The sequence below is a fragment of the Eumetopias jubatus genome, unplaced genomic scaffold (assembly GCF_037043125.1).
Source record: "Eumetopias jubatus isolate StellerSeaLion01/CBP00866 unplaced genomic scaffold, mEumJub1_p1.0 scaffold_17, whole genome shotgun sequence".
NCBI classification, from domain to species: Eukaryota; Metazoa; Chordata; class Mammalia; order Carnivora; family Otariidae; genus Eumetopias; species Eumetopias jubatus.
Window position 1 is genome coordinate 85155060 of NW_028274823.1, and position 25585 is coordinate 85180644.

General features: G+C 39.3%; 1 protein-coding gene across 17 annotated transcripts in view; it reads right to left on the reverse strand.

Moving 5' to 3' along the window:
* Positions 1-25585, reverse strand: part of PCDH15 (protocadherin related 15) — a 781344-nt gene that overhangs the window by 18961 nt on the left and 736798 nt on the right. For 4 of the 17 annotated variants that reach the window (XM_088020017.1, XM_088020018.1, XM_088020011.1 and 1 more), the window contains 6 exons: positions 17433-17609; positions 8693-8911; positions 6456-6464; positions 5479-5631; positions 3283-3288; positions 257-1625 (listed from right to left, as the gene is read on the reverse strand). In XM_088020017.1, the coding sequence (XP_087876143.1) occupies positions 257-1625; positions 3283-3288; positions 5479-5631; positions 6456-6464; positions 8693-8911; positions 17433-17609 (1933 nt within the window). Of the gene's footprint in view, positions 1-256; positions 1626-3282; positions 3289-5478; positions 5632-6455; positions 6465-8692; positions 8912-17432; positions 17610-25585 lie in introns of those variants that run through there. The other 13 variants (XM_088020022.1, XM_088020021.1, XM_088020020.1 and 10 more) reach the window with 5 other exon arrangements.

The window sequence follows — 25585 nt, forward strand, 5'->3', positions numbered from 1 at the left end:
AGATTGAAATTACTTACTTTTTAAATAAATGCAGACAAACAATGCTACTTCGTAGTTAAGAAAATTAAGGTAAATCTATAATATGAGTTAGAAAAGAGGTTAATAATCTTTAAAAGTAAAAAAAAAAAATGAGGAGAAAAACAGCATTGCACTGAGTTTAGGGTAAAAGAACGGAATCTTCTTTAAATGTTCAAATTTGCCTCCTCTCGAAGATTTTGGTCAAGAGAAGAGTTGTCCAGTTAAAACAGGAAAAGCATTACAGTGAGGTAGACTGACTGTGAGGTGGGTTCTCAATGCCCTCGACAATACTGTGCAAATTGCCCTGGTCCTGTTCAGTGACTTCCACACTTTCTGTCTCTGGAGGGCAACTCGTTTCAAGTCTTGAGTTGTGTGTTGCTGGAAAGCTTTTTTCGATCTGACTGTACATGTTAGCTACCGACTTTTCAAGGTCGGCTAGGTTTTTAATATGCTTGAGGATGCCCTTTGGTTCTCTCTGGGGATCTGCGCGACACACTGTTTCGGATGCTGGTAGCTGTGGGACAGAGGACTCGATTTCCTCGGCGGGTGTCACACTGACAGTGCGCTTAACAACGGGTACACAGACACGCTTAGTGGACGGAGCCCAAGTTGGAGGAGACAGAGGAGAAGGAAGAGAGGGGGATGGGGGAGGGAGGGAGGTGAGGGAAGGTAGAAGAGGTGAAGGAGAAGAACAGGGAGGAGAAGGGGGGGTGGAAAGTGGAAAAAGTGGAGGAGGGGGAGGAGGGAGGGAGATACTCGGCGGTTTGCGAAGGATTTCGACAATGTTCCTTCTCGTTTCGACTGTCAACATACATGTGGGTGTCTCTCTCCTAAAGACTGGGGAGTTTAAAATGCAGGGCACTGAAGGAGAAAGTTCCAAGGAACAGTCAGCAGGAGAAAGGATGATGTCCGGTTGGGACTGGAGCTCCACAGTTCTTGAAACAGTCGGCAAAGTGGAGGGGGAGGGCTGAGGTGAAGGAGAGCAGCAGGAGGAGTCTGAGGACAGAGACTCCAAGGGTTCTGCTCCACGTGTGAGCCGTGGTTCAGCTTGCCTTGTTTCTCCTCTCTTGGCAACATTCGGATCTCCAGCTGGAGGCAGGGGATTACTGCTACCTCTTTCGTTTGGAAGGGTCCCTGTAGTTTCCTCTCCACCTTCCTGCCCGAGGCTCGGCCATTGCGTCAGCTCTATGGTTTCTGGTCCCCTGGGAAGGTCCCACACTGGTCTCAGAGGGAAGCTGACTGGCTGATTCCACATCCTCTGAAACATTTCTCTTGGGCCCCTCAGGGACTTACTCCGGGCTTGTGTTTTGGGTAAAAATGAGTCTATAAAATCCGTTCTTAGTAAAACGTCTGAATTTGTTGGTCTTGGATCTAGAGTTTCCTTGTAAAGAGTACTGTGGATACTTATGGTGTCCTCATCAGACGTCAGTGTGTATTTTCTTGCCGACTTGGGCTGGTTGTTCTTAAGGGATCCATCTACATGAGCCTGCTTGTGAGTCTCAATAGTGCTGGAAGAAGAAAAGGGCATCACAGTGTGGGGACTTTTCCTGTCTTCCAAGACTGACTTATTTCCCCTGCTTTGTTGGAAATGGTAGAGAAGGAAAAGACTTGAAAGAAAAGAAGATAATGAAATGTAAGGAAACAGGTCGTGACATAGCTTTCATGAGAAAGATGTCTTTATGGTTCTCATTACGACTTCAAAATATAAAAGGCCAAATAACACTAATCTACGGAAGCCAGACATTACTTTCATGTCCCTGTTCTCAGAAAGGCAGGGCAAGAAAAGCTTGAGAGCTGTGAGTAGCATGAGAAATTTTCATTTTTTTTTCTTTAGAAAAATGCTTCAATCTGTAGACTGATTTTTTTTTTTCCAGTTAGATACAGCAAAGTATCCATGACCACACATAACAGTTCCTTTATGTAGAAATCATGATTCTCCAAATTGCAAACCAGCATTTTGGCTAATGGTTTCATATCCTTTGCTTTGGTTGAGGGTGCTCAGAGCTGTCTGTTCGGGGAAAAGGATCCTTAGCTGTATCTGATTCAGTACACATTATCTCTCCTCTCAGTCATTCTGTCCCGGAGCTAAAAGTACTCTCCTATCTGAGATAAAGCTTAGAAGAGAATACAGAAAGGAATTCTCTATTTCCTAGATTAGAGAATTAAAGTCTCCAAGGACAGGTGGGAGAATTTTTCTCATAGAGTTCAGTTCAAAATCACAGTGGAGAAATTGGAGTTATGCTAGAATCTGGACAGAGATTATTCCCTTCCATTTCAATTTTAAGCTGAATCCATTTTAAAATGCTATAAACAGTACAATTAAGAAGAGGGGCTATTGGTATGGATTTTGAATATGATCTGCATCAAATTTTGGTCAAGACCGACTTTAATGAGAAGACTTATGTTCAAATCACAGTTTTGATATCCCTGGAAGAGTTGCTCATACACTGACACAAAGTTACGGTGGCTGAGGGTGATAAATAAAATCAACCAAGTGAAAGGACGTAAGCAAGTGTCTGTAATGAAAGCATCGGGACCTTTCTCCCAGCAAGGCTGGCTGGTTTTCAGTAGTCTCTCCTCAGATTTTGCTCTCAAGCTCAAACAGAGTAACATTTTCTTGATTATTGTTTACTATTTACCCACACAGCAGGAATGAAATAAAAGGAAATACTGTGAATAAAAATTGCGTGGCCACAGTGAAAAAGAAGAATGACAGGTGAGGCAATAAAATGCTATCTAAAGCCCAAGTTGTTACTGTGTCATTTCACAAAGATACAAACTACAAAGGGAGAATTCTCACAAGTGGCCTTGGGCTATCAGGCCCACCTGGATAATTGGGGAAGGACAGACAATTTGGATTAAGCAGACATCCAACCCTTCTCCTGATCTTGCAAAGTCTTTTTTTTTTTTTTTAATAAATGGACCTGACACATTATTTGGCAATTTTTTAAAAACAGATTTGTTCTTGATTTAATTTTTCTTGGAAAGAACTATCTATATAATGGGACCGCATCACTTTTGATTGAGAGACATCTTGAAATACTTTTAATAAATTAAAAGCAAGAATTTTGATACGCTTCTTGGGAGGAACAGGTTTTCAAGATACCAACAGGGAATGAGGTATGGAAGGTAGAACTTTCTTTTTAAAAGGCCAATGACTCCATGGTAAAAGATGAAGGTTACTATATTTAGAATAAAACTTAATCTATTCTCTTGCATCTTTTTCCCCTAATGCCTCGTATTAGAATGATATTATTTACTTACTTATGCCTATGTATCCACAGGTGGGAAAGAGAAAACATGCGACAGAAAAAAAAAAAAAAAAGAAGAAGAGTTTGAACTATACTTAATTTGAGGTTGATTATGAAAATACTAACAGGAACTTGATTTAAACATTTGATAGGTATATCCAGAAAAGAAAATGCATGTTTTTATATTTCCTTTGTATTTACTCGAAAGAATGATATGTAATAACATTTTAGACAAAACCATATGGCATTTCTTTGGTTGTCTCATCACATAAAGTAGCTAGCTGTCCATTTCCTATACCTGGGTAAAATTCACCTTCAATACACATGGTTGATTTCAATCCCAAAACAGATATTTTAAATGAGATTCTGAGAATTGTTTCTATGTCCCGATTGAAAAATTAGTCCACACTGATTTATAAAAAAGGTATACATATACTGTTTGGAACAAAGTGAATATATAAGTACTGTGATGACTATTACAGAGCAACTGATGAATCTGTATGATGTTATTAATTAGATCATCAAGATTTTTTTCAAAAAGAACCTTTCATTTTTTTTTCTCTTAAATTTGATAATAAGTCATTTGGAGCTAATATACTTTATAGTAATATATGGTTAGAATCCCGGTATAAAGTTTTTAAAAAGATAGGTTAAACATTTGTTAAAGATAATTTAAATGTGCAGAACTCAAAATACTTCATTAAATACGTATTATAATTGCAAAATTCTCTAAGTCTACCACAATTTTTCAAATAAAAGTAGTCCTTAAGTGTTGGTCTTTGAAAATGGTCACCATCAAACTATATTGATTCCAGATGATGTTACAGTATATCTACTTTTGTTAAGTAAAAATGAATATAGGTCACTCACTAATTTCAGATAAAACAGAACTTTACACGTAAGTCTTTTTTAGTTTCTGAGTATTTTTTTTTGCTGGAGAGAGGTGGTTAATATAGAGAGAATCAAATCATATTGGCTCAATTCCTACATTCACCAGTAATTCAAAAAGAGACCGTTTTCAACTCATTAAAAAAATTTAAAAACTATACTTAAAGCATGCATCTGTATCATATTATTTTAGAAATAAAATGCCAAGCACTAAAGGGTCAAACATTAAATTCAATTTTAGCATTAAGATATACAACATAAAAATCAGTTTAAAAATTTTTAAAACTTAACATCACCTTGTATAATAGTATTAATATGGCAAATAATATTGATACATGTGGTTAAAACCAGTTTTTCCATTAAAAGGTAAATTTCATAATTTTTGAGGCTTGCTTTATTCCTACTAGTAAATGCTACAAATGTAACACAGGCCAATGTGTTTTAGTCCCTCAGCTCCACCAAATTCCAGTTGATAAAAGGTATCTTGGATTTAATTCAGCCATATTCAAAGTTTTATAACATCCTTGGTTTTTGTGCATGTCATGTCCAAAAATAGTTACTCTTGAATTTTTAAAACACAGGCAAGTTAAATAAACCCGAAAGGAATCAGGTTATGACGGTAGCATCATTATGGGAAAATCTGTGAAGTCTTTTCACAATAATTTAAACGTTTTTCAAATGTGGATGATTTGGTAATGCTTAGAGGTTCTAAATATTGTGGGAGAAATACTATCACCGCAGTCTCTTTTGAGAGGAATATAATGAAAAGCGTATTCTTTAAGTGGTTGGATATTTAATATTTAATTCTTCATTTAGGTTTCAGATTTTCATTCAGATTTTAATTGCTCTATCTTATGATATCCTAAGATAGTATCTTTAAAAAGTCTATGATTGAAACCATAACATCAGTTTCAAACTACCAAATAGGAGTTGGCTTTTGATACCAAATCAGGAATTACTATTTTATGATTATGCTTTATTTTTCCTCATTTCGTATGAGAAAAAAAATTTTCAGAATGTATTTTTGATTTTGGAGAAAAAAATATATCTGCATAATTGTGAAGGGTTCCAGATTAAATAGGCTATTCAAGCTAGACATCTGCACGTTTTCTTTTACTCAGTTTTTAATGTTTTTGGTTTGCTTATATTTTGATTATTTTTCAATTCAACTTTCCTTAGGTTCTCAACAATTTTTTTTTTAATAAGAAAAATGTCGTAATTCAAGTCACCTGCATTTCCGCATCAGGTTGAAATGAAACACTCACCCCCCAGCATCCATCACACCCACCTGTCTGTCAGGGCTGCTGCAAGGCCTACTTACATGGTGCTGTCCCCCAGCTCCTCGTACAGGTGCGCCCCGGGGGGAGGCGGGGGCGGCGGGGGTGCGGCCACGGGTGCTGGTGCGGGCGCCGCGGGCTTGGCGGCAGGTAAGGCCGACTGGATTCGAGCCGTCTTGGTGCACTCAGCTTGGCGGCTTGGGTAAGGCAAGGATGTTTTGGAAAACTCATTTTAGAAATCATGTATGTATCAGTTAGCATACAAACCCACTAAAAACATCAGGAACGCAAATACTCGAACTTACAAACTGATGGAATTATAAATGCATCCCCACCGAGTGTCTTTCTTTCTCCTATATTCTCTTCCCCTTCAGTTCTTTAAAATATTTACCCATGAATAATGCGTAGAATTCAGTAGAAATATATGCAGGTTAAGTGAAATAGTAATAGTAAAGCTGGGGGCAAGCTATCTGTAAAAATGTGATTAATAATTGGTGGTTATTCAGTGGATCTCATAATTCGAGGCAATGCTGAAGATGCATAATGTTCAAGATACATAATTTTTCTTTATCATTCATCATCTGTTTAAAGAAGAGTTGTTTTATTTAAAATGATTTGAAACATTTTTTGACATTCGTTGAAAGAGGCTGTGTAGTTTACAGAGGGTCTCTCTCCTGAAGAGGAGGGAGGTGGCTAGCTTTGGTTTCCTTTGGATACCTAGGGACACCCAGATTCTATCCTTGGAGCTTTGCAGCCCTTTCTGAATGTCCTGGACACCAACGGTTCGTTCCTTCCTGAAAACCAAGAGCTCAAAGTGTGGAAGCTATTAGAGCAAACTGCCTTTTTTCACATTTCCTCCCTTGTATCCCAAAGTGAAAAACCAGCTCAAGTCTGCATATACAAAAGCACAAGAGAATTTGAACTAAAAAACATACACCTCCTGCAGATAGATAGAAGGCATGTCTGGGGTTTTTCTTTTCATAGTATGTAAAATCATATGCAAGATGTTAATTATACTTACACTTTAAACCTGTTTTGAAAAGCAATGAGCAAAAAGAGAGAGAGAAATTTACATTAGAAGTGCTGCATTCATAATATTTTAACATCTGATTTATTCTACATGATGAATAATTTACCTGTTAAACTCATAATGACACAGACTTAATGACACAGCAGGGAAACTAAGTATTTAAATTCAGAAAGTCAGAATGTGGGAGCACTTTATTATTACTGGCAACATCACAGAAGCTGTGAAAACATTCATTACAGGGAAACAAAGAAATGAACTAAATGGAGCAAACAAAAAAAACTAGATGAAAACATGGAGACATGAATTTGAACTCTGACGGAGAAATGGAATAGTAAAGATGATCTGATCTTTGTAATCAGCTTCTCAGCGTCCTGGGTGTGTTACAGGGATGGAGTCAGGCAACAAGCCCGGATTATACCCTGGGCTTCCCTTTGCAGCAGAGGCTGCAAGGTGCCCCTCCTGGGTCATGAATCCAGGGCACTTTCTTTGCATATTTGCCCCTTAAGTTTTTTATGTACAGTGAATTTCAAAAACAAATGTTAATGCGAAAGAATAGCCATCCATCTGGTCTTTCTTACAAGCAGAATATAAAAATATGAAAGTTAGATGTGTAAATATTAGAATGTTACTTTGAAACATGAGCAGTGCAGACCTCATTTTGTTTAATTCTGTTAGTTTACAAAAAGCTACAACTAAAATGAATTCATAGTGTCGATCTGATTACTGAACTAAAAAAAAAATTAAATCCATTTACAACATATTTAAATGATAAGCATCTTAGTGGTTTGTTAAATTTCAGACCCCTGAGTATAATGCCTAGGATGCTTCAGTTTTGTTCAGTGTGTTGTGTGCCAGATATAAGAGGTTTCCTCCCGGGTTTTCTTGCTACAGGATTCCTTTGGGAAGCAGTGCAATGAACAAGAATAACTGTAATACAGATTAGATTTAACATGAAAATTAATACTGGCTTGATGGCTTAAAAATTTAAAACATTTGTCACTCTTAAGTTGGGTCATAGGCTTTAGATTCGGTGTATCAGTTGATTTGTTAAGGATACTTCAGACTCTAATATGTCAACCTACATGTTGTATTTGCAACTTCACATTGCTTTTGTGATGAAAGATATTCCTATGGCATCTTCATGCAGAGCCTACTTTTCAACTTTTAGGTTGGAATTACCTTGCCTGGTAATTAAGGTAATTCCTTGAGGAATTACCTTAATTCAAAAGAAAATTCTGTGTTCGAGAACAAAGACAGCAGTTTAAGAATATGTAAGTGCTGGTTGAGTCCTTCCCTGTAGGTATTTTAAATGATGAAGGGCAGTTCTGCCATTATTCCTTCCTCTGTGTTGTGTCACTAATTCATATGACTGGTGATCCCTGTCTGTTATTTATTTGCATTTTGTGGTACCCTTAGGGCCACTACTCTTTTTAACCTATTCCACAACTCTTTTCACCAATCATTCATTATCAATACGGAGATGTTTTAAATGCCTAGATCTCTGTCACAAAGGTTCCTTGCACCTAGTGTCAAATAAAGAATAGCTTACCAGACGACTTTGAATATAGATGCTTATATTATCTGTAATTACTTCACTACTTCAAAGGGCCTAAATAAGACAAATATAGGTATTTTAAATGGAAACATTTGCCCGTAGGAACGAGGGAAAATGGAAGGCCTCCACAGCCAAAATATCCTGGTCATATGTTACAATATAGGTTCTCACAGGGCTACCCAGGAAGGAAGAACCCCCATGGAAAATGACCTACGGCATACCACGATTTTTAAGTGATTTTTGCCAACACAGATGCATATTTAACAACATGGATACGATGCTGTCGCGACCATGTGGTTAGGTCACAGACCCTCCTCGGGACCAGGGATATCTGCACATGTCATTCCACTACATATGACACTCCCTAGGGTCCCTGCTGCCTTCCCTCCCGAGGCTCAGAACCTCAGATAGAGCGTGAACATAGACGAACCTAACCACAGGAGCTAACCTAACAGGCCTATCGGAGGAGGACATATTAGGAGCATGGGAACACTGAGTACTCTGTGGGAAATGCTGGAAGTTTGTTTTGATTTCCCTTAAAGGAAGGCCATTGGGTGCAAGAAGGATACAGCAGTCCCCAAAATGTTTGCACCGTTCCTGTTTTGGGACTCCAAAGCCATGTCCCCACGGGTGGCTTTTCAATGATCCCATGTTCTGATCGAGGGATACTTACTGTCTGTAGCTGACCAGAACCACCAAAATGGCAGGAATGCAGCAGAGGATGATGATGAAGGCGAGCGCCAGCAAGGCCCCCTCGGTGTAGCCCAGACTTTCCCCTCGCTTTTTAATGCTGGTCACTGCCTCCGGAGTGCGGATCTCCAAAATGCGTCCTCCTTCCCCGTAATGCGGCTGGAAGTCTTTATTGATATCAAGCAGTTTGCCATCCAGAAATCTTTATTGTTAGATAAATAGTGAAGTCAATGAAGTTAACAGAAAAAAAGTTCTTTTTTTCCTATAGAATTTGTAATATCTTTTAGTATTTTCTTTAAAAATAGTTTTATAAACTATTAAAAATATTTTAAAGAGATAACTTTGTAATATCGTTACTATTTTTATTAAATATTAAATACTTTTAAAAAATAAATCTGTGATAACTGAATATTTTCTTTAATTGAAACACAAGCTGAGTCTTATGAATTAAAAAAATATATAAAAAGCAAGAGCAATGAAGAAGAGCAGTTACTACCTATAGACACATATCACAGACATTAATAACAATGACTCTTACTTAATATGCTCACAGACTTGAAAAAAATAATTACCAACATCATTGAACTTCATATCACTCTGTTGAAATTATATACATTATTAAGTTATTCAGGTGAATAAATATTCTAAATTACATATAGCAGAGTTTAAAATTATATCCTGCATTTTGTCTGCTTGGGTCCTCAGAATGATCCTGCAGAACAGAATGTTATAATGCTAATTTACTGCAGGCCAGAAAGCTACACAGTTAGGGCCACGAATCTGAGAGACCAACCCAAGCCTTCAGGCTCCAAAATCTCCATTTGTCTTGTATGTCGACACTTTCAAATTCGAAACCTTTAAAACATTTTATGGGCAAGAGGTGAACAAATTAAAAGGTGTTTCCTGTCTAGACAGAGAAGACTATTATGAATGATGCAGATAGCAAATCAGTCAGGACGACAGGAATTAGCTAATTTAAGCCCACAAGTTCTTGCAAACTTCCTCTAGATAATGCAGTTCCTACTATGGGCATTGCGTTGGGGGGGTAATCAAGGAATAATTGTTACTTATTTTTATTGGATTGAATGATGTTGTTACATATTTTAAGTTGTAATTAGCAGGTAATAGTTTTTTTCAAAATTCCTTGGGAACATTTGCACAATCCCTTATAAATACAATATTGATGTAACAGTTGTGTTCCTAATAGCAGAAAGCCACACCATGTCTTAGGTATTTTTGTTTTTGAATTTTTAAAGATGTTTGTCTATAAAAGTCAGATGTCTTAACTATAGAATATTGGAAAGCACAGAACTTTTCAAAAAGCAAAGTTACTCACAGGCCCCAACACAGAGGCTGCTCACATTTTGATATATCCAAATCGCACCTTTTTTATAAATATTTTATTCTTGTAATTATACAGCATATATGAAGTGAAAACCATTATTTTAGAAATATATTGCATAATATAAACCTCCACACTTATGCTGAAAGTGTGGAAAACACAAAGAAATGGGAGAAAAAATTTTAAATGGCCTCAAATTTCACCATCCCGTGATAACAAAGTGCCCCATGCTTGTGCATCTTACAGTCTATTTTATCCCTTTTGACATTTTTTTTTAATATTCTGAATGATCATGCTGACTTTATATCTACTGCACAGTGTTCATAGCTTCCTTATGGAAAAAATAAAGAGATGACCCATATCAGATACGAATTCCACTGGGTAGTTTATTAGACTTGCCATTTAAGAAACCCAATGGCTTGGATAACTCAATTTTAGTTTGGAAGGTGCACATGTTTTTACTCAAGTTTTCATACGATAATGTAAGGCAGGTTAGGATTTTTTTTTTTAAATACGCTTTTGTAGATATAAAATATACTTTTATAGCGTTTTTCCTAGGTTATTTTTAGGTCTGTTAAAAAATAAAGACTAAATCATGGTTCCAAGTGCTAGAATAGAATGGTACCACATTTTGTTTGAATTGTTTATCAGATAAGGTAAGTTCCAAATAAAGTACAGATTGAGTTCTGTTGCAAGAAAACAGTATTAGAAACCGGGAATAATCAGAAGTAGAGGTAGATCATTAGTCTGGGGGAAGAATTCACTCGTATTATGCGGAATCCACTAGATGAACCCACTTCCACAGGATTCGTGCATTTGACATCCCATCACCTGAGGGAATATTCCTTAGTCTTTTTACATTCCAAGAGCTCCATTATTTTGATATTTACTTTGGTTTATTTCTCAATTTAGGTAAATGTTCTCATTGTTTCCTGGAAGAGTGGATTGCTTTTGAACCCATAACCTCATCTAGAATATCCTTCTTTTTGCTTTCTACATAAAAAAGTTTGTCTGGATACGAATTCCTGAGTCATAACGTTTTTCCTTAAAAAACTGTGGATCCGATTCCCACTGCCTTTTGACATTCTATCATGTACATGGGATGTCTAAGGCTTAGCTAATTTTTTCTTTCTTTATAATCGAGTCACTTTTATTTGTGTTTCAATGGTATTAAAACATATTCAGATACTTTTCAGTGACACATGACATTTTCATTGATTCTGTCTGGGAAAGTAATGGAGTCTTTTCATTATATTTTTAGTTTATGTTTCTGTAATAACTACTAAAGTGTTTTACCGCAGAGATGCCTACACTTGTCAGGTTGTATCTTCAATGTCCTCTAAATGTATTTTGATCTCCTTTTAATTCTTTTTTTTTTTTTCTTTTTCTTAGTGTGCTCTGAGCTTCTTTTGTATATACTTTATGCTGCCAATTTCTTTTTCAGATGTTTCCTCATTTCGGGCAAGTTTGGAGATTTTCCATACCAAGGTGGAAAAAGTGGCCCCCGAAACTTCAGGCTTTTGTTTTATACTTTTTCTAATTTGGGGACAAAACTAGCTTCCATGTTGGTCCTTGAAGAAGGACTCTGAGTCCTTATGTGTGTCTAACTGACCCACATCCAGGCAGTGAGCAGAGCACTGGTGTCCTGAGGGGGAGGCAGTGTAGACGCCCATCACCAGCACCGTGGTGGAGAGCATTGGTGGAGTTCTTTCACCAGAAACAGGGAAGGATTCAGGGCTCCTCAAACACACATGCCATTTCACTGTCCCATACGGTCTTGCTTTCTTTTAAAAACGTTAAACTGTTTTCCAGTGGTTTCTGGAGGAGAATATTTACAGAGATAAATACTACCTCTGAGTCATCGGGATGTTATTTCCTTTACTTTGTTTTTCAGTATTTATTACTGATCCCATTTTGCCCCCTCCTTATTTTTCTTAGGAAGGAGATCTATCTGTTAGATCTGCTTTGTTTTCCTGTTGAGTGAGGGACACGTGAGGCTAAGTAGGGAGAGATAGGGAGGGGGCCATTGGATCAGGCTCACAAAATTCAAAAATGTAGATGAAAGGAAACCAGAGATAAGGGAACAAACCAGGCCATCCTGTACTAGGTGTCAGAGGTGGGTCTTGTTCTACCAGCTACTCGTGACCAAGAAAATTACCGACCCTAAAAAGGAAGTAAGCCACTGAAGGGGTTCTCTCTAGTCCCTGCTCTGCGGTGGTATCAGTAGAAATGTTAAAAGGATTTAAGTTCCCTGGTTAGCTTTCTAAAAAAGACCAACCCTAAAGGCCCTCAGTGGCAACCCAGTGGGGACCACTGTCACTCCTGAGAGCTTTTTCTGTACCCTTGCTTAACTGCTATTGCTTTACTCACTCTCCTTTGTCCTTGAGATTCATTCTTCGACTCTGTGAGACAAGAACCTCGCTCTCCCAAATCACTGAAATGCAATAAATTCCTAAGCCAGTTCCTTGTCTTCTGATTCACTGTGCTGATGGAACACATGCAAACACGCATCCCTGCCTCTGTTGACTTGTGTGGGACCCGACTTGTCAAAGTATGGTGTGTAAGCACCAGCTGACCCTGCATTTTACCTTGATGGTTATCATAGTGCAATGTACATATAAATGTAGAGATAAAGGGGAGGGTGAGCAAGAGTATGCACTCCTACTTCACAAAGCCCTGAGCCTAGATGGTAGAGGGGTGGCTGCCTCTTTCCCTGGTAAATACCCCGTTTCTGGGTCTCTGAAACAGGCATTCAGAGGGAGTGATGGTTAACACATCTGCCCACATCCATTCCACTTGGATAAGGTTGTTTTGCTTAATAAAGCAAATCATGGGTAGACCACTATTTCCTTTATACAGTTCCAAATTATGGACTACTTCCTATTCCTTAATATATATCATACTCTATTTATAGTAAACTAGAGTCTAATAATTAGTTTTCCATTATTTAATTTTTCACTATTCTTAATTTTTATGTTTTTTTTTTTCCTGGTCTTAGGAATTTGAAAGAAGCTTTATAAGAGCTTGGTAATCAGATTCTATTTTAAAGTATAAATGTGTTGTTATACGCTATATTGTAAATGCAGTTTGCAGAGTGTACAGGCCCTTCCTACCTTCTCCACTTCTCGTTTATCATCTGGACAGACAATGTTAAACAGGCTGGATGTATAAAAAGGTGCATGAGCTAAAACTGTATTTGCTTTTTTTTAAACAAATATTTAGTTAAGTTCTATTTTAAAGCAATATGATTTGTTTCTGCTAAGGGTGCAGAAAGCCATAAGAGCCTGTGACTCCCACCCTAATGACAAAAAAGTCAGGTAATACGAAAACTAACTTTCTTGCAAGGAAAATGCCAAATGGCAAAGAGTGACAGTTTCCTCCACAGGGACATGAGACCGTGCACTGTTTCAGCTTTCACAGAACGAGGAAAAGGTGGCGGCCAATAAAGCAAATAAAAGAAATGAGCTAAAATGTTTTAAATATTTATTCATTGAGAGAGAGAGAGAGAGAGCAAAAGAACTGGGAGAAGCAGACTCCCTGCTGAGCGTAGAGTCAGACTCTGGGCTCGATCCTAGGACCCCAAGATCATGACCTGAGCCAAAGGCAGATGCTCAACTGACTGAGCCACTCAGCCACCTGCAAATGAGCTAAAATTTTAATAAATTTTTAGAAGCTAAGTATGTACCAACATGCAAAGTTGGCGTAAGAGACCGATGAACTCAAAGTGGAGGGGCGGGGGTTGGCGTTGTACTCACTTGCAAACTGTTTTCCAAGGACCCCAATTAGATAAACTAGGGACAAGGCTGGAGACAGGAGAGAAATCCCCTTCTAGAGCAGTGGTTAGAGGGAGCAAGCAGCTAAGGCTGGAGCACCTTGCAATTCTTCGGACCTGTATGGGCTTACAAAGCAAGAGCCTTAAGCTGCAGAAAGAGGGAGAGGAAGTATCCCAATCCCTAGGGGTCAGGCTAAATCCACTGCTTCTGGGGAAGAGGTAGAAGCAACACTCCACTCCATGTAGAGGAGGAACAGGCATTCTCTTGGGCCGAAGACCCTGCACGGAGTAGAGGTTTCCTGCTGGTCGGGAGGGGCAGGGAACACTCTGACACCCAAGACACACCACAAAGATGGTGTAGTGAGTAGCTGCCATGGAAAGGAGGGGGAGAAATGTGAGAGAGCCTCAGCCCACGTCCCAGGCACGCAGGCTAGACAAGGAGAAGAGAGAGCGAGCCACCCACCTTGCTGCATGTTCACGGTGAGGGGAGAGCCAAGCAGTGAGCAAGCGCAGTCCGCCCCAATGGGAGGGGTAAGAGAATGCAGAGAAGTTCCCAGGGCCTGCAGGGAGACCCAGCGGCGGAGCCAGACCAGACACAGCCCAGATGCTGGGACACCAGATGGACTTTGATCCAGCTCTGCTTAGTATTACAGAATCTAGCAGAAAGCAAACAACATGCTTGAAGCAATGGGAAGTTCAATAAAGTGGTAGGAACCATAAGAAAGAACCAAATGGAAATGGAAGCTTTTATTTTTTTAAGATATAAAGATGAAGAATTCCTTTAATGAGCACATCAACAGGCTAACAGATGAATCCGTGAACATGAAAACAAGGCAACGGCAATTATCTAAAGGAAAGCACAAAGAGAAGAGATGGCGAGGAGAAGAAGACAAGAACAGACAGCATCCAAAAATGTGGAGAAAAATAAATTTTAATTGGAGTCCCAGAATGAGTGGAAAGAGAATCTAGGTTATAAGAAATACTTGGAAAGATAATGTCTAAGGATATTCTAGAAATTGAAACAACATAAAAAACCAAGACAAACAAAAAATGCAGATTCAAGAAGGTCAAAGAACCAAAGGAAGAATGAAACCAGGATAAAAGGAATATATATTTACTGCAAAAAAATCTAAGTGATTCAGATAACCAAAAATAAGAAAAATCAAAATACTCATAACCTTGTAAAGCAAAGTCGTTAACATGTCATTACAGTGATTCTGGTCTTCTCTATGCTTTCACAAGCTTTAAAGAAAAGTTTTGATAGACTTAAATCAATTTTTAAAAATCAAAGTGAACTCCTTTGAGGAAATACCTTGTTTGTTTGTTTCTAATTCTTTGGCCTGGGAATTCCAACATCCTCAAAAGCTTACATTCTAGGACCAGGGAAGTTGAAAATATAATCCTATTTCCGTTACGTGATAATCTTAATGTGCTAGTATATTTGTTCAGTATTAAAAACTAAATTTTCACCAGCTCTCCTAACTACAGGATAGATAATATCAGTGCATTATGAGCCTTGGATTATGAAATATATCCATATAATTTCATTAAAAAACGTTTCAAGGAACAAGTCTGGGTCTTAGGTTATTATATTAATAATTAACTAATAATATATTAGACTTATATTATTATAGTGTCTCTCAGGTACTAGCTCAAGCTGCTAAGGGAAACCTTTAATAGTTCATGGCCATTCCACCCTCTTTTTCAATACAGAAAATTTTGATTTACAGTTATCCTCGATTTTTCCCTTCTTTCCTAGCTATTATAGTTATTCAATTGATTTTCTATCTTTACTCTTTACAATATAATCTAGGTTTGGGAAAACTTGTTTAGAATGAAGGATGTTTATCTTATACTTCCCAGTGGCAGTTGAAACCCAACTGGCTTCAGTTTCCAACCTGTTTACCTCTGAAGTGTTTACATATGCAATTCAGATGATGATCATCATTACTTTACTCTTTAAAGCTAGGCTAACAGCCTAAAGAAAACAGATGTTTCCAGAGTTAGGGAAAACACCCTAAATTCAAACAACGTATCATCATATTTAAAAATAAAACCAATGTATGTAAAAACACAGAATGCAGATGGGTTTAAATAAATGTTAATAATGACAACAGAATATATGTAATTTTAAAGTACATTTCTAAATTAATTTTATTTATTTTTATTTATATTTTTTAAGATTTTATTTATTTATTTGAGAGAGAGAGAATGAGAGAGAGAGAGCACGAGAGGGAAGAGGGTCAGAGGGAGAAGCAGACTCCCTGCTGAGCAGGGAGCCCGATGCGGGACTCGATCCCGGGACTCCAGGATCATGACCTGAGCCGAAGGCAGTCGCTTAACCGACTGAGCCACCCAGGCGCCCCTCTAAATTAATTTTAAAAATTAATACAATACGCAAAAATTGGCTTGATAGATCTAAACTGCTACTTCATCTGGATGTTGGTTCTAGAACTTGAGAGGGCGCCACTGCTTAGTCCTCTCTACCTCCCCACCACGATTAACATACTGTCTTGCCCAAACAGCTATTAAATTTAAGTTGATGAATAACATACTTAATAACTATGGCTCTTTTATAATTAAGTTGCTATTAAATCACTATTTCATTGTTGCTAAAATAGCAGCAGTGAAACTTTGTTCAAGAACAGATTTAAATTCAGAAAAGACTCAACTCAGAATGTATGGGTTTTAATAAATAAATAGACAGATATTTGCTGAATACATAAATGCAGCCACATATGGATATATTTGCAAATTAGTATATGCATATATTTATTTAGTGCTCCTGAGTATATATAGAGAAAGAAAAACTAAAATCTGAAATTATGGATTTGGGTACATATATACACAAATACCAATAAATATTTAGAATATATATATATATTGTTTAAGTAAAAATGTAGTTCAATTTAAATGAGAATTGCATTCCAAGAGTCTGGTGGACACTAGGTGTCACCAGAGCAAAGCTCAAACTTAACAACAACAACAACAAAGGGGTAAGCTGTTTTAAAATGATTTCCAGGGCAGAATGCATAGCAGCCGTTTTGCTTAGAATTTGGCATTTTCTTTTTTTTTTAGGATTCATAACTCAAATATTCAAATTCACCAGAATGAAATAAATAGATGGAAAGTATGGACTGAGGTGGAAGGGTTATTCCCCTTCTCCCCCATACCCAAGTCAAGGGGAAAAAAAAAAAAAAGAGACTCATTTTTGCTGATTCAACCTTGAGGAAAGCTAGATTTATTCTTTAAATTCATGCCTCCCGACACTGTCGCAGGCTGATACTTGAAGAAGGAATCTGTGCTCTCCCCGTCCGGACGGCTAGGGCGTCGGAGCAGGAGTGGAGGTCTGAGGTCATCTCTGTGGACTGCCCCTTGCTCCTAATGGACCTTCTGACCTCCAAAGTCACTCTCTCCCACACCTGGCCCTGAAAACATCGAGGCATGAGCACCCTAGGTATTGTCTTTGATTTTTTTTTTTTGCTTACACTTCACTTTCAACAACAATTTGGTTGGTTTCAAACTTTCAATACTTACAGGCTTAAATCAGGATCATCTGTAGGGTGATGCTGTCACCAGGGAGCTGTTACAGACAATAAAATGACTTACTTAAAAAGCTCATTTCTGTCGATGGCTCGGTTGGTCTGGGGGTCGATTGCGTAGACAGTCAGGTCACATTTGGTATAATCTTCTAGAGAAAAGGCATCCCCATGCCTGCGAGCACCAATGGACTCCACCACCACCTTGGCACCGGGAATTTGCTCCTGAACATAGCGATCCAAAATCCTATAAATCAAAGTACAAACGTGACATTCACTCTCAACTTGAAATGACATTTAGTAAATGAAAAATGATGACAGCCTGGTTTTTGCTAATGTTTACTGAATATGAACACTTGAAAAAAACTTCTATTTTTTCAGCATTTAACTCCCAGTGACACTAGAAACTGAATAAGGTAGAAAGAGGTCATCAACCATGTCCTGTTTAAGTCTAGACTTTTGGAATTTATGATACCATTTGAGCTCTATGTGTCTCATGGGAATTGCCAACTATATTGTACAAATAATAAACCTGTCTATGGTTTATAGGAGGCAGGGGGTCTTAGAACTCTTGAGTTCACATGGGTGGTGCTATAAATTGTATGTTCCACGAGATTCTGTGATACATGGAACATGGACTGTCATACAAGGTCCAGGACTAGGGTACCTGTTTCCCTCATGGTATAAAGACTCAGAGCATTACAACAACGAGAGAAGGGAGAGATGTTTTACCAGGTTAAGAAATATATTGCATGCAAATCTCAGAAGCTATTTAGGTGAATACAAACAACAAAAACATCTATCATTTGGTCTAGACTCAACAATATTCAATAGAAAGGACAGAAATAATGTTAACCTATAGGTAATTTCTGGAAAATACAATTTTTTCTAATTGCATAATTTGATTTTAATCGGAAGCACAAGTTATCGCCATGTAAGTGTCTGTGGTCTCTATCACCACAAATGACAATTTCCTTAATGTCTTTGCCTTATTAAAAACTTCACATTATTAAGCCCCATGGATTAACATCAGAATCTATATTAAATATTTATAGACATTCAAATGTAAATGAATTGATTTTAATAACTACACACAGCAAATATCTTTACATTTATCTACAGACTTGACGCTCCATTTGGAGTCCGGGTTGTGAGGCCCTTTCCAAGGGACACAGTTGAAGCAATATCATCTAAAGTCCTTTAATACATCAGGAAATAGCTTTTACTTCAGATGCCAAAACTGACCTGCTTTCTGCTCTATTAAAAAAAACGTTTCCTTAAGGGTCTGGTGTGTGTTTGGTTTGCTCTTGCCAGAGAAGCAGCACTGACACTGAGCCTGGGGAACATGGCAGCACCATTGAGCACAGGGGTATGGCCCACGCCAGGGGACGCGACCCATGGTAGCGAAGCACTTTTTCTGTTGGCTTTTATTTTCTTTTTAATTGTGTTTGTTTGCTTTTAAATGTGTAGGGAGCAGCACGAAGTCCCTCTTCTTAAAGTACGATTCATCCCTGTCCTTTTCTCAGCAGCTCACACCCACTGGTCCATCAGCCTAATACGATCTCTTCTGATGAGATCCTTGCTGAGGAATAAAGAAAAGAAGAATGTATTCTCCCCGGAACCTGAGAATGGCTACACGAGGAGACACAGACTGTGGGACAGCGTTTAGCCTATTTTAGGATTCTTTTCCTGAGACACTTATGCTCCCTAACCAAAAAACAAAAACAACAACAACAACAACAAAAAAAAAAAAAGGAAAAAGAAAGGCAGGCCTTGGAATCAAACCACTTTATACTCTTGACAGTTGATACAGGCATGAATGGGAAGAACATCCGCGGTAAAGAGCTTGGATGTTTGGCTTCAATTTTCAGCTTCTTTATTTACGAACTGCAAAATCTTAGACCAGTAAGAAGCCATTAAAGGCTCCGACTCCTTAACCACAAAAATGCGAAGTCATCTGCCACGTGGGAGGATTGTGTGCATTAAATGCACAAACACTTGTAGTCAAATCTCTGCACAGTTTTGAGCACATAGTCACTGTTCCATAAAATATGATTATGCTTGTTATTAATTTGGCTTAAAAGTTTGCATTAATAAACTTCTCCCCTGTCTCTAATTCATTCAAGACATTTAATGAATTTGTGGAATTGTTAAGAAAGCATATTTCTCACTAGTGATATTCACGAATCAAAAACCAAATATGAGTACGTTGTTAAATATATTGCAGAAGGTGGCTATCTGTCCCAGTACTGCACTTTAATAATTTATAACTGCTGCAGTGCATGTACACATTGATTAAGCATGTTCCAAGGAAATCACTTATATATGCATAAACTACGTTTTCCTACAATGAAGAAACTTGTGTATTGAGCTTGTGTCTTTTCCTGTATTTTGGGGGAATAGTGCAGACTTACTGTGACTAAAACTTTAAATATGGAATGAAATATAATTGTACCCATTGCTTTATCACATCAGGGAATCACATACCAGTGAAGTCTAAAAATGTCTTACATCATTTAAAACATGGAACAATGTCTTCTCCCTGAATTCTTTTCTCTTAAAACTTTGGAGATCTTCTGGAATGAAATACCCAAAAGAAAAAGGTGTCCAAACTTGAACTCCTTCCTTACCTTTTCTGATAAATATATGTTAAACTAAATTTAAGCCTTTTTAAATGAGAACACATTTTGTAAAAATATGTCTTTCCACTTGCCATCTATATCCATAGACCTAAGCATGTCTGCCATGTCTGTCTCTGTGTCTATTACCTACATACATGAATATATTACATATATATGCTATTCAAAGAATGGCTCTTCAGCCCTTGATCTTCAAATGCACATGGGTACATTGTTGCTGCCTAAAGGCTTCCTGAGCTCATGAATTTTTTAGTCACTCACTTTGAACTGACTCATATAAATTAATACCAGTGTTTAAATTGCCTTTATGTTTTGCTTTAAATTAATATGCCAAGCCAATTCATACATACAGTTTGGAATCAAATGTCATGAGAATTTACTACATGTAAATTCATTAAGAACAAACATGTCTCTCTCCAGCCTGTCAGCCTAAATTATTTATACACTACGAGTATACAGACACACATGTATACAGAGACAGAGACCTTCAATGTTGCTTATCTGTAACACCTGTGTCATGTGTTTCTCCCTATATCAAGGGAGATGACTGCAATGACATTTATATAATGTTAATAATGCTTAGGTTCAGGTGGTAGGATTTTGAGTTTGCCATAAAATGTTCAAGAAAACTTGCCTCTTTATATTATGTTGCTTGAATTTCTTGTAATGGGCATAAAAAAACAATATGGTCATACTTTTAAAAACTCTTTGGCGGGGCGCCTGGGTGGCTCAGTTGGTTAAGCGATTGCCTTCGGCTCAGGTCATGATCTCAGGGTCTTGGGATCGAGCCCCGCATCGGGCTCCCTGCTCAGCGGGAAGCCTGCTTCTCCCTCTCCCACTCCCCCTGCTTGTGTTCTCTCTCTCGCTGTCTCTCTCTGTCAAATAAATAAATAAAATCTTTAAAAAAAAATAAAAAATAAAAAAATAAAAACTCTTTGGCTCCGTATTTCCTCTTCCCCAGCTTTTTTTTTTTTAAATACATATTTTATTTATTTATTTGAGAGTGAGCGAGAGAGCACCAGCAGGGGGAGAGGAAGAAGCAGGCTCCCCATGGAGCAGGGAGCCGGTTGTGGGACTTAATCCCAGGACCTCGGGATCATGACCCAAGCTGAAGGCAGACACCTAACCCACTGAGCCACCCAGGTGCCCCTTCCCCAACTTAAGAAAAAAAATATTTTTGGGGGCAAGAGAGGGAACACAAGCAGGGGGAGTGGAAGAGGGAGAAGCAGGCTTCCCGCTGAGCATCCAGGAGCCCAATGTGGGGCTCGATCCCAGGACCCTGGGATCATGACCCGAGCCGAAGGCAGACACTTAACAACTGAGCCACCCAGGTGCCCCTAAAAAAATTTTTTTTAAATGATTTATCTATTTGGGGTGGGGGGCAGAGGGACACAGAGAGAAACAATCTCAGGCAGACTCCTCACTGAGTGCAGAGCGTGATGCCAGACTCGATCTCACAACCCTGAGATCAGGACCTGAGATGAAACCGAGAGTCGGATGCTTAACCAACTGAGCCACCCGGGCACCCCAAGGGGGGGAAAATCTTTATATACATTTTCAGAGTTAAAAAAAAATATATAGAAGATTAAGCTGGAGTTGGAGTTGTCTAATAAATTTATAGCAAAACTCAGGTAAGTGATTAGTGGAAAATTTTCACTCACTCATTCATTTATTTTCATTCATTCATTCCACAGATATTTATTGAATGCATACCACGGACCAGGCACTGTTCTAGACACGTGGAATATATCAGTGAACAAAACCAAGATCTCTGATGTCACAGAACTTGCATTCTAATTGAGCAAGATAGGTCAGATAATAAAATAATAAAATGTGGGGCACCTGGGTGGCTCAGTTGGTTAAGCATCTGCCTTTGGCTCAGTCATGATCCTGGGATCGAGCCCCGGCATCGGGCTTCCTGCTTGGCGGGGAGCCTGCTTCTCCCTCTCTCTCTGCCTGCTCCCCTTGCTTGTGCTCTCCCTCTCTCTCTAATAAATAAGTAAAATCTTAAAAAAATAAAAATGAAAATAAAATAATCAAATGGCAAGAATGTTTAGGAAACGTGTCACTGAGAAGTCGCTGTGTGAGCCGACTGAAGGAGACAGTGAGTAAACGTGGACATCGCAGGCAGGAGCCTTCCAAGAGGAGGAAATCGCTAACCAGCCCCTCAACCCCCCCACCCCACCACCATGTGAAAAGCAAGGTGTATGAGTGTGGCTGGAGCAGAGAAGGTAGGAGCAGATCACGGAGGGGCTTGTGAGGACTGGAAGGGCATTACCTTCTGTTCTGAGTAAAATCAGGATCCACTGCTGAAGTTTAAACATGGAAGCAATGTTAAGTGACCTCACATTTAAAGCAAGCAACACTGGCCACTGTGTTGTGAACAGGCTGCAATGGGGGCCGAGAGGAGAATCGGGGAAACAAGTTAGTAAAGACTTAAAGGAGATGAAGGACTTGCTAAATGCCCAGTCTACTCTGCAATTTGGAGGAAGAGAAGATATAACATAACCCCTGATTATGAGCCATCTATGAACCACATAATCAAGTATTAATATCTGTGTGTTATTAATAGGCCTGGTTAAATGTGCAGGAGGCATAAATCTTTTAAAATAGATCAATAAAGGCAATGCTTAACTGGACAAATACTCCCAGTAATTATCTCCTTGACCTAGATAAGCTCTGGCCTTTTGTGGTCGTTCATTTGGAAATAGGTCAATTTTTATAGATTATTCTTTGTTTAAAGAAAAGCAGAAAGGAGAGACTAGAGCTCCGAGATCAATTTCTGATGCTTCCTTATTTCATTTGAAGTGTCTACCTAGGTACGGATGGCTCTCAAAAGAGGGTACCATTTTTTCAGAGTTCTGGCTGCTTCCTTCTGTTGCCTTTTGTACGGAACACAGAGCACAAACCCCTTCTCTGTGTCTTCTCGTGCCATCCGAATTGTTTCCTAATGAAGTCCAGTATTTTGTGCATGGGGAAAGGTCGTCACGGTGACAGTGGTATAACCACACTATTATACAGCATGGTATTAAAGCTGGCCGATGTCTCAAGAAAAGTGGGATTTATGCATAGCCACCAGGTACTATTTAATGACACCCTTCGATGATACTAGGTCTATAATGCAGAGAAAAATGCACTCAACTGCAAAAATGAAAAGAGTCACAGAGGAGTATTTACTGACTGCAATATTCTGTGAAGGACCCCAAAGGGCTGAGAATTTTCCACCACTGTGTGCCTCTTGCACAGGAGCTGGGCCATTAGCTGTTCCCCGCTCCCCTCTTGATTACCCAGACTATTCACATAGTGGCTGCTTGCCCCAAGAACAATCCTGCTGAAGCCCTACAGAACATTCTGTCCTCCTTCCCCACGGTCCTCGGGAGACTTCCATGCCTGGCATTTTCAAATAAAAGCTTATGCTAATCAGGCTCTGACTTTCTCCCACAATTTTCAGTCACCCCCCCTCCACCTCTCATTGGCTTTATAGAAGAAATGTTTTACAGATGTACGAATATTAAATTTTAGAGAAAGAAATCTCCGGCTCTGTTTTAGATTAGGATGGGGACGGGGCCTACAGTTTATATAATGTCATAATTGCTGAGTGGTTTAATACCTGCTATAAAGTACATACTATTTGGGATCTCTAAAGAAGTAATACTACGTGAACAGTGAACCAGGAAATACCTATTAAAGCATGTTGATTAATTACTTTCCTGGAAATATAAGATTAGGGTTCAGACAATACCCCCTTTTACACGTGACAGTGGATTTTACCCAAGCCTTTGCTCCTGGACGTAACAAGAAGTGCCCCAGGCAGCTGTGTTCCAGGAAATGACCTACTGCAAAGAGCCACCCTTCTCTAAGCCATGGGGGATGCCAGCACGGATCCTCAAAATTCCCACTTTTTGCTTCATACATGATTAGCTGAACTGTTTTGGCCCAACTGATCAATCAAACAAACAAACGGATAAAAATTCTTGTTAACCGAACACTCGTTAAGCTTTTCTCCTTCCTTCAGGTTTCTGGATTTTGACCTCCCCTTTGCCTGTGACAGCGCACAAACCCACAGGTCCCTCCCAGAACGGCGGATGTTGGGGCGAAACACTCTCTGATCTAGATCCATTGTTCTGTCGCCCCACTTGCCCACAACGGGTCCCTTCTACCCTTGCTCAATGCTCCCTATAAAAGAAAGGCTTTCTCTGCCTAACCTTTGCGTGCTGCCGACCTCTGGGTCAGACGGTTCTCCCCATGACAATGGTTCTTCTCCCTAGTATCTTAGTTCCTCTCTCCGGGTTTAGAACAATCCTTAGAAATAAAGTTTCTCTTCTAAATCCAGATTTGTTTGTCTTTGACACACAGAACAGGTAGACACCTAAAGGAGACTGTTTTTCACACTCCTATGTAGTCTTATAAAATGAGTGTGTATTACCACTCACCAAAGTGGGTGATATGCAAAGAATGTTTAGCAAACTACGTGAGGCCAATGATTATTCCTCACCCCCTTTCCTCGATCCCCTGTGCTCTCTGTCCAACAGCCACGAGGCTGCACATTTCCAATTGCATTTGCTACTTTTCTCTCACTGAAGACGTGTGAATTCTCATCAGCACCGCTTAATTATAATTTGAAATTGTTCAAACAAACTACAAAGTAGCAAGTTCTGAAGTTTGTTTCTGCCACTAAAAATGACAAATAAAAATATGAGCAAGGCCTGATCAAGCCCCCACCTCCAACTGTGGTAAGGAACCGTCATCCTGGACACCGCCTACTCATGGCCAGTGGAAGCCACAGCGCCGTGGGTCAGTTATTGCCATCAGGGGCAGACGTATGTCCAAACCGCAAGAACTGTCCTTAGTCCTTGTAAGATACGCAAAAAGAAGGCATCGATAAAAAAGGCACTAACAGGGGCGCCTGGTGGCTCAGTCATTAAGCATCTGCCTTCGGCTCAGGTTATGATCCCAGGGTCCTGGGATCGAGTCCCCCATCAGGCTCCTTGCTTCTCCCTCTCCCACTCCCCCTGCTTGTGTTCCCTCTCTCACTGTGTCTCTTTCTGTCAAATAAATAATAAAATCTTAAAAAAAAAAAAAGCACTAACACCCCCCCACGACCCATGTGAACTCTGTTGAGTTTTGGCTGCAAAGCATTTATATACCTCCCTAAAGACACCCTGACTTCAATGGAGGAATTAGCCCAGTGCCCAACACGTACCACTGACTTGAATCCGTGGTCCCGTCCTGCCTCATCCCGTGCCGCAAACGGCTGCAGGCAACTCAAGACCAAGACCTCTGCTCTCTGGAGTTTGGTCGCAAGAGTTGTAAAATGGTTGGAACTCACTCACCGAGGTGCTACACATTCATCAGACTGAAATCGCACTTGCACCTATTCACCCCTGTGGGTTCTTGTTTCCCTGGGCTCTGCACCCGCCCCTGTTCCTTTCTACTCCCCAGCCCGTGTTCCTTCCTCCTACTGTCAACGATCGGTTCCCAGGAGCCTCCAGCAAAGCTCCCTCCACTGAAGTTAGCCTCAGCCCATTTCCAGCACATTGGACCTCATAAGACACGTCTTTCCTTTGAAGGTCCCACCGTACCA